Raw genomic sequence first — 9,770 nt, 5'->3', positions numbered from 1 at the left:
TGCTGATACTTGCGCAGTGAGTGATGTGATAGGATCCACAGTATAAACTCCAGTTGTTCTCTGTACTCCTGACCTCTCAGACGGCCATTGGTAGCTATTAATAGTCATCTGCTCAAGCAAGTCATAGGCTTGAGCAGGAGATTTGGCAAAGATTGTGCCACCTGCCGCTGCATCCACTGTTGTGTGTGTCTGACCATTTAACCCGTTATAGAAAGCTCAATCTATACCCAGTCTTCAAAACCATGATTTGGGCACCTCCGCAACAACTTTTTATACCTTTCCCATGCCTCATAAAGCTGCTCAAAGTAAGTCTGCCTGAAAGTACTAATCTCAATCTTCAACTGTGTAGACTTTGCAGGGGAAAAATATTTAGACAGAAACTTTGTTGCCAATTCTTGCCACGTCGTGATGCTCCCCAACGGCAATGATTGGAGCCATCCTCTTGCTTGATCCCTGAGGGAAAACGGAAACAAACGCAGTCTAATAATATCATCAGGAACATTTAATTTTTACCGTATCCGTGATCTCCAGGAAAGCCCTCAAATGGACGTGAGGATCAGCAGTGGCAGTTCCCACAAATTTGTTCTGTTGAACCATATTTATTAGTGTAGGCTTCAACTCGAAATTGTTGCCATTTATGGTCCCCCAAGCAATGCCAGAATAATGTGTTTTGATCACTGGTCTGAAGTGATCTCTGATAGGTATAGCGTATGGCGGGTTATATCTCGTGTCCTCTCTGTTTTCAGCAATTTCTTTATTTTCCTCTCTTCTTGCTTTCCTTAATCTCCTGGCAGTTCTTTTGAATTCCGTATAAAAAATCAGCAAGTCGGGGATTTTGATATTTTCGCACGCACTGCAAAACAGAAAAGATTATAAATTAACAAAATAACTAAATAAAATAAAATCTAAATTAAAGTCAAGACTACTCAGTAACGATATTAATATGCAATTGAATAATTTACTCCTCGGCAACATCGCCAAAAACTAGTTGCGTATTTTCACTACCGCAAGTGTAGGGTGTCAAGTTTTCGTACTGGTTTGAGTGCAGATATCGATCCCAAGAGGAGTAATTATTTAAAACTGTATATTAAGAAGCATAATTGACATAGTTAAACTTTATTTAGAAAAATCAATGAGATAGTTTATAATGAATTCAAAGAAAATAACGAATCAGGTAAATCTTATACACGTAGTTGAAATTCAATGAGTAAATTAATCTAGAGATATGATTTCGTCTGGTAAATATTGCTATGTTATATTGTTATATTGATCGAATCAAGTGTAAGGTGTTCCTGACAACGTTGATGGATTCTGCTCAAAGATGGTTCGAGGGGTTGGCCCCTCAAAGTATTAATTCTTTCAAAGACTTCTAGAATGTGTTCTTACTCCATTTTAGCAGCAGCAAGAAATACAAAAAGACTGCATTTAGTCTTTTTGAAGTGAAGCAAAGCTCAGAGAGAGTTTGAGGGCTTACATTAGAAGGTTTAATAGAGTGGTTCTGGATGTTCCCACCTGTGCTACCAAGACAAAGACAACTTCCTTTCCAAGGGTTTGAGGGAGGGTGAGTTTTTTCGATCATTAACCAAGAAGGTGCCCGGGCATTTTGAGGACTTATTGTCCCGGGCAGAAAAGTACATTAACATGGAGGAAGCACAGAAGTAGAAAAGAGAGGCAGGGAGGAAAGATAGAGGAGACCAGGTGGTAAAGCCCGAGGACAGAGGTCAGAGGAAGAGAAGTCAGGGGCATTTTTCTCATCACATGCCCTTGAAGAGTATCCTGGACCAGGAGGTCCAGAAGTGTAGTAGGGATTTGCCGCCATCTCAGCAGTTCACTAGGCCTGAAAAGAATGGATTTTGTACTCTTCATGGGGTGTGTTATCATAATACTGAAAATTTTAAAACCTTGAAGAGAGACTATGTCCCATCCTTTGACCAAGGACATAGCCAATCCAATAAAAGGCCGAGATTGTCACCTTGGACATCTCGGCAGCCAGGACTTAGCGCCCGGGGAGATTGCAGGAATGCCTCGAGAAGTGACCCTGGCAGGAGGAGAGAATAGGAGCCCGAGAGGAAGAAAGCCTCACCCCCCGCGGCCGGGTTAATAAATATGATATCGGGAGTCTCCACTGATGGAGATTCCAACCGGGCCAGGAAATCAAGAAGTATACGAGATTGTTTGGAAGTGGAAGAGATGAGGAGGAGTGAGGTGGTGATCAGCTTTGGTCCTGAAGAATTAAAGGATATAAATCTACCCCACAATGATGCCTTGGTTATCCAAGCCTGGGTGGCAAATTATGATATTCTGAGAGTCTTCGTGAACTCGGGCAGTGCTGTGAATATTATCATTAAGGATGCCCTGGTGCAGATGGATTTGCAAGGATTTCAGCTGAAGACCGTGGATACGGCACTTTTTGGCTTTGCTGGCCATATGGTGTATCCGGAAGGGGAGATTGTCCTGCCATTGACTTTGGGCTCCCGGGATCTTAAGAAGACAGTGATTCTACTTTCACTGTGGTGGATTCCCATCATCATATAACATCATTTTTGGGCAGCCGGCCATGATGAGCTGAGGGTCGTGGCATCCACTTATCACCAAAAGATCAAGTTTCCTGTGGGAAGTCGGGTAGGTGAAGTCCGGGGAGATTAACTTTCTTCCTAGAAATGTTATGTAGAGGCAGTCCGGTTGGACCAGAGTAAAGCTATGAAGGAAGGAAAGAAAGCAAGAATTGATGAGATAGGAGGAATAGTAGTGGAGAAGGGTGAGGTGCATTTTGTAGCTGAGGAAGAGCAGTTGGACTAGGCCAGCAGATCCGGGTGGCTCGAGACCTCCAACTATCCACCCGGATCAGTTTAATCAATTGTTTAAAAACTAATATTATTTTTTACCTGGTCCCAGCAGGAATTGACAGGGATCTCACCCTTGATATCAGAGCATCAGTTAAATATTCTCCTGGGATCTCACCCGATGAAGCAAAAGAAGAGGCACTTTGGTCCTGAGAAGGACAAAGTTATTGATGAACATATAAGAAATCTACTGAATGCCGGCCACATTCGGGAAATTCAATTTCATACTTGGCTCTCAAATGTGGTGTTGGTACCGAAGTCCACCGGGAAGTAGAGAATGTGTGTGGATTTCCGAGACCTCAATAAAGCTTTCCCCAATGATCATTATCCCCTGCCCCGGATTGATCAATGGGTAGACTCCACCTCGGGCTATGATTTGCTGAGCTTCATGGATGCTTACCAGGGGTACCATCAAATCCCCGTGGCCAAGGATTATCAAGATAAGGCCAGCTTCATCACCTCGGGAGGTACGTTCTGTTACGTTGTAATGCCTTTCAGTTTGAAGAATGTCGGGGCCACCTACCAGCGTCTTATGAACAAAGTCTTTGAGAAGCAGTTGGGCCAGAATTTGGAAGTGTATGTGGATGTTATTTTGGGCAATTCTAAGGAGGTTGCGGACTTCATTGCTGATTTGGAGGAAACTTTTGCCACTCTGATGCATTATGGAATCAAGCTCAACCCTGCCAAGTGTATCTTTGGTGGGAAGAGTGGCAAGTTTTGGGTTTTATACTGACATACCGGGGAATTGAGGTAAATCAGGAGAAAGTCAAGTCGGTATTATGCATGCCTTCTCCTTGATCTGTCAAAGAAGTACAAAAGCTGATCGGGAGGATTGCTTCTTTTTCTCGATTTATATCTCGGTCAGCACAAAGAAGTTACCCTTTTTTTCAGATCCTAAGGAAGGCCCAGCAATTTGGATGGGATGAGACGTGTGAGCAGGCCTTCTAGGATTTGAAGATCCATCTCGCAGAGCTTCCTGTATTGGTAAAGCCGGAGCCTAGGGAGAAATTGTTTGTTTACTTATCTACTACAGAGTATGATGTCAGCTCAGTACTGATAAAGGAAGAAGGCTCTGATCAGAAGCTTGTCTATTATGTCAGTCATGCTCTGAGAGGCCCCAAGCTTCGGTACAACGAAGTAGAGAAGATTGCCTTGGCTTTAGTTATGACTGCTAGGAAGCTGCGGTCATATTTCATATCGGATCAGATCATAGTACTCGCCAATAGCCCTTTGGGGAGGTTTATGAGTCACTCAGAGGTATCCGGGCGGATGATCAAGTGGACAGTGGAGTTGGGAGAGTATGATATTGAGTATAAGCCCCGGGTTGCCATCAAGGCACATGCCTTGTCAGATTTTCTATCTGAGTTGGTTCATCCCGATGAAGAGGAGGTATGGAAAGCTTTTGTGGATGGGGCATCTAGCCTTGTTGGATGTGCAGTAAGAATGGTAATAATATCTCCCATGGGAGAAAAGGTTAAGCTGGCCTGATAATTTATTCCCGGGTAACTAATAATGTGGCAGAATATGAAGCTGTTCTTGCTGGTTTTCGAGCTGCCCGGGAAGTTTGAGCTTCTCGGATCATTTTGTACTCTTATTCACAGTTAATTACACAATAGATCAAGGGTGTTTATAAGGCTAAGGTTGATAGGATGCTCAAATATCTACAGCTCATCAAAGCCCAGTCAGAAGTCTTTGTGGATTGGGGTATTGAACAAATACTTCGGGAAGAAAATAATGAAGCAGATGCTTTGGCAAAAATGGCTGCTTCCTTACCAGAAGCAAATACTCGGGAAGTGTTGAATGTTTCTTGGCTAGTCCTCTCCACAGAAGAAGAAACAGTTACAGCACCCGAGGACTCCTGGATGACACCCCTGATAAAATTCATTATAAAATATGAATTACCTGAAGACAAAGCCCGAGCCCAGAAGATCAAGAGACAAGCTCCCATGTTTGTTCTCTTAAATAATGTCTTGTACATGAGATCATTTTAGGGACCTCTATTAAAATGCTTACCCACGGGGGAGGTGGATTATGTCCTCCGGGATATTCACGAAGGGTGCTGCGGTGAGCATCTCGGAGGAATATCTTTGGCCCGGAATACAATGATTGTCAGATTCTGGTGGCCAACTATTAGCCAAGACTCTGCTCGAGTGGTTTGGGCTTGTGAGGGTTGTCAATATCATTCAAATTTTCAGCACAACCCGACCACTATTATGAAACCTATCTAGGCATCTTGTCCTTTTGACCAGTGGGGTCCTTTTCCTATTGCTCGGGCTCAAAACAAATTTCTGCTGGTGGCTGTGGACTATTTTTCTAAGTGGGTGGAAGCCGAGCCCTTAGCCAAGATCACTGAGAAGGAAGCCTTAAAGTTTCTGTGGAAGAACATAGTGTGCCGATTTGGAGTCCCCAGGAGACTAATCTCAGACAACGGGAGACAGTTTAAGGGAAGAGAGATGACATATTAGTGTCTGGAGATGAAGATCACTCAGTCTTTAACTTTTGTTTCATATCCTCAAGCTAATGGCCAAACAGAAGTTGTGAACAGAATCATTGTGCAAGCCTTGAAAACCAGATTACAGGGCAAAGGAAAATACTATGTGGAAGAATTATCCAGTGTCCTTTGGGCATACAGAACTACTCCTCGGGCACCTACTCAAGAAAAACCTTTTAATTTAGTATATGGCTCTGAAGCAGTTCTTCCAGTTGAAATCGGACAGACTTCCGCCGGGGTAGAATCTTACCCCGATAATAATGACCAAAGCCGGGCAATAGAATTTGATTTAGTTGAAGAGAAGAGAGAGCAGACCCTAATTTGAATGGAAGCTTATCGAGGTTGGGTTATGAAATCATAAAACAAGAAAATACGAATCCGATACTTCCAAGTAGGAGATCAGGTTACGAAGAAAGTTAATCCAGCAGGAGATGTGGGAAAGTTGGATGCTCGATGGGAAGGACCATATAGAATAACCCGAAGAGTTAGCTCGGGAGCTTTGTATCTAGAAGATGCCCAAGGACATCCTCTCAGAAGACCCTGGAATGTATTTAATTTAAATAATTATTGTGCCTGAGAGATTTAATTATTTGTTTGAAGATATAATGAAAGATCTATTTTCTCAGAGAGAAGCATTATGTGTAGGGTTCTTATCTTAGCCCGGAGGGTACAAAGCCCCGGATAATTAATAAGCCCAGGGCACTAAAACCTGGCTGGAGGAACCACACATCGACCATTATAAGCCCAGGGCACTACACCCTGGCTCGGGCAGCCACACCTCGACCATTAAAAGCCCAGGGCACTACACCCTGGCTCGGGGAACCACATCTCGACCATTCCCAAGTGCCGGGACATGGTCCCTGTTCCAAGGCTCCGCACTTTGGTTATACCTACAACACAGGGTTTTATACCCTGGCTTAAGGGTTCTACCTCTTGACCATTTACTAAGTACAAGGCATTTTATTCATCGCCGCGATCAAAATCCTAACTATTTATATGAAGTTACCGGTTAGTTTTTAACACTTAGAAATTTCTGGGATTTTATAAGTCACAATCAGCTCTAATGACTGAGTATGGAAGAATTATTTATGCATCAAAGGTATAAAGAAAGTATTGTATATGAAGAAAGTTGAAATTTCATTAATCAAAGCCCGGAGGCTAAAAATTACAAACGAAAGAAAAACAGAAAGTACAAGCCTACAATCCTACTCTAAATCTATTTGTGCAGACTGCTCCCCGGCCTCCTCTGGAGCCTTCTCGGTCCTCTTGTCAGCTGCATCTTCCTTGGCAAGGGAGTCGATGGCTTTATCGATATCTGGGAAGCCCTCCTTGTCTGCAGGGAGGAGGCCCTCTTCCTCAACAGCCGCTTGAAATTCAGAGGATTTGAGGAAAAAGGCCCACCATTCCTCCTGAGTTAGCTGCAGGGCCCCTAGCTTTCCTCGGCAGCAATGGCTCGATGCTGCTGAAGGCTGACTTCATCTTCAAGGTAACGAGCTATGGATTCCAGGAAGGAAACTTTCTTCCGTAAATTCTCTTCCCGGATCAGGCCTTCACCTTGAGCAGTCTGAGCTGAGGCCAGTTGCTGGTTCGCCACCTCTAGAGAAGCTCGGAGGCCGGAAGTTTCTTCTTTATGGGCTCTCTTTACTCGGACCAACTCTTCCTGTATTTTCCCCTAAGATCATGATTGGTCCGGGGCTCCGGGCCTTGCCAGCCTCTTTCTTGGCCACTAAGGACACTTCTTCAAAATCTGAGATTAGCATTTGAACTCCCTGTTCAAGAGTATACAAAAAGGAGTTTAAAAAAAAGAGTGAAGAAGAGGTAGTGTGGAACTTACAGAAAGATGTGATTGGAGCCTTCAAAAAGCTTCGGATTAGGCCCTAGATTCTTCAAGTAAGTCTCCTCATCAGGAAGGGGCATACTCTTCAGGAGACGGACCCTAGTGGCAGAAGGCTCTTCAAGGAACATATTGGCCCGGGGGGCGGTTGCTTGGAAGTCTGGGAGGAGGAGGGAGCCTGTTCAGTAGCAGGAGGGCGCACCCTGGAAGCTTGGTTTCCCAGGAGGGCCTCCTCTTCAGGTCCAGTCATTGCCATTCTTTTACGTTGTCGTACGGGAATGTGGTCTACATTATCTCTAGAGGACCGAGGTGGGGCAATAGTTTGAGGAAGTGGCCCCACTCCGCTTCACTTGCCACTTCAGTAGTGACCGGGACTTCAGTCTCATTAGCCCCCTGGGCCATGACTTTCTTGGCAGCTATTTCCTTGACAGCCTTTTTCTTTTCGGCTGCTGCCGCCTTCTCTACTGCCCGTTTTTGAGCAAAAGCAGCATGCATCTCAGTCTCATCTACAAGACAGAATTACAATTAATACTCAGGATGTGACACCTCGACCCAATTTAAAAAAATAGCAGCGGAAATTAAATTTTTCTTTGAAGGGAGGAAGGATTAAAATTTCATAGCATAAAAACATTTACAAATATTTGCAATTTCATGATCAATGAAATGATAAAAGCCAAAATACAAAATATCATTTGTGTGATCATGCCAAAATGCCACCAAAACTCCTCTTCCTTCCTTCTCTCATGCATATGACCCCGACTCCAATCAACGTCCTGGTCCATCGCTCTTATCTGCATCACATGAAATAACTGAAATGAGTATAAAACTCAGCAAGTGGAACTCTTACATAGCAATGCACATATCATACTCTGAAAATCATGACTTTGAAAACATTAAATACAATCAACTCTGAAATATGAATATCATAGCATGAATAATAATAACGATGGTATTTCTCTTTTCTCTGGTATGGATTGACATCTATATAGTATCTCTGTCTCTTACCTATATCCCATCGATATAAATCGACAACTCTGAGAGATATAAGTCTATGGTCGTTGATCAACTAATTGCATGCAATCTCTGACTAAGTATCTATCAATCCAATAAATCAATTTGAATTCTCTCTTTGGCATTTAAACAAACACTTTGTAAACTCTTTTCTCTTGTATTCCCTTTTCAATAATTGAGACATAAAATGCCTCCAACATATTTAACAAGTGTATCAATACATAATCATGAATCAAATGAAGGAAATAGCACATTAAAACCATTGAAATACCATACATATATTATCATGTGAGCACAAGAATGAAATTCCTACTTACAACCACTTGAAACCTTGATTCTATACTCTTGGTTGAAATCCTACAACAATTAACCATATAATGCACCATTAACAACTCAATAACCAAAAACCCATGTCAATTAACCCATAAAACCAACAAAATCAGCAAACCCAAATCATCTCTCACCCCAAAACCAAGAATAACAACACCAAAAGCTTACCTTAGCTTCCTAGAACCAAGAAGAACCTTGATCTCAACTCGAAAATCCAACAATATGCTTGAATCAAAGAAAGGAAAGAAAGAAAATGGAACCCTAGGTCACCTTTTGAGAGAAGAAACGAGAAGAGGGAGAAAATAAATGAGTAAAGTGAACCAAATCATGCCTTATATCACTTAAAATCCGAAAATACGCTTTTTCTGTGCACGACCGCGGGTGCGCTCCAATCCTTACCGCGGGTGCGCTAAGCTCACGGCATCACAAACAAAATTCCAGGGCAAGGACCGCGGGTGCGCTCGAAATTGGACCGCGGGTGCGCTCCTACTTCGGTCATGCCACCGCGTACTCTGCGCACAGCTTCTTCAAAGATCGCCTCCGAAACGCCTCTTCCCTTCCGAATTAGAAAAAGTTGTAAACTACTAGGTCTTATCTTGAATCCCTCCTAATTTCAGAAAATTTGGAGGTCTGAGCAAAACGTTATGTTAAATCTCCCAACATGTGTCACTGGAGGAACGACGAAACGCACGACACACTTCGGGGCTCTTTTGGCTTACCTTCCACAATGATTTGAACAAAACTCAAAATAAGAAAGTTACACCTCTATGTCTTATCTAATCACTCCAATTGGCTTCATACCAATTGGCTCAATATACGAATTATCATGAATTTAATCGTAACGCCGCTACAATAGCACTACACATCATCTATAACCAACCATACTATAAATTCTAAATCGAAACTCTTACCATCCAAACTAAACTTAAACTTGACCAAGTAGTGAATAAACATACGAAATCTTAAACCGTACCGTACACCAGGCTCGGCTATTACACATGATACACAAGAAATTAAAATAAATAAGAACACGAGATGATTACCCAGTTGAGCACCCGAGCCAGCCACCTCGTCAATCACCCTGTCCAAAGGGTCCTCAGCCCGGGTACTCAACCCGAATGTGATAAAAAAAATGGACAGAGGAAGAGAAGTTTGTCTCCCAGACCAGAGTGTGGCTCCGACTGTAGGGTTCTTGAAGTTTTTAGCCATTAGGAAGCTCGGGTTGGGTATGGAGATTGGGTAAGAAGCCGGTTAGGCAAGA

The 9,770-nt window shown here is 43.0% G+C and overlaps 2 protein-coding genes across 2 annotated transcripts; both read left to right on the top strand.

The window, feature by feature from the left end:
* Positions 1-2,106: 2,106 nt before the first annotated feature.
* LOC140835900 (uncharacterized) lies at positions 2,107-2,535 on the top strand. The gene has a single exon (XM_073201310.1). The coding sequence runs from the start codon at positions 2,107-2,109 to the stop codon at positions 2,533-2,535; it is 429 nt and encodes a 142-aa protein (XP_073057411.1).
* Positions 2,536-5,317: 2,782 nt separating this feature from the next.
* Positions 5,318-5,659, top strand: LOC140835898 (uncharacterized). Its single transcript, XM_073201309.1, has one exon. The coding sequence runs from the start codon at positions 5,318-5,320 to the stop codon at positions 5,657-5,659; it is 342 nt and encodes a 113-aa protein (XP_073057410.1).
* Positions 5,660-9,770: the final 4,111 nt, after the last annotated feature.

The sequence above is a fragment of the Primulina eburnea genome, chromosome 7 (genome assembly GCF_022965805.1).
Source record: "Primulina eburnea isolate SZY01 chromosome 7, ASM2296580v1, whole genome shotgun sequence".
NCBI lineage: Eukaryota > Viridiplantae > Streptophyta > Magnoliopsida > Lamiales > Gesneriaceae > Primulina > Primulina eburnea.
This window is presented reverse-complemented; position numbering and strand designations above follow the sequence as displayed.

Coding starts and splice junctions, on each gene's coding strand:
- LOC140835900 (XM_073201310.1), top strand. CDS start 2,107: ATGATATCGGGAGTCTCCACTGATGGAGATTCCAACCGGGCCAGGAAA.
- LOC140835898 (XM_073201309.1), top strand. CDS start 5,318: ATGAAGATCACTCAGTCTTTAACTTTTGTTTCATATCCTCAAGCTAAT.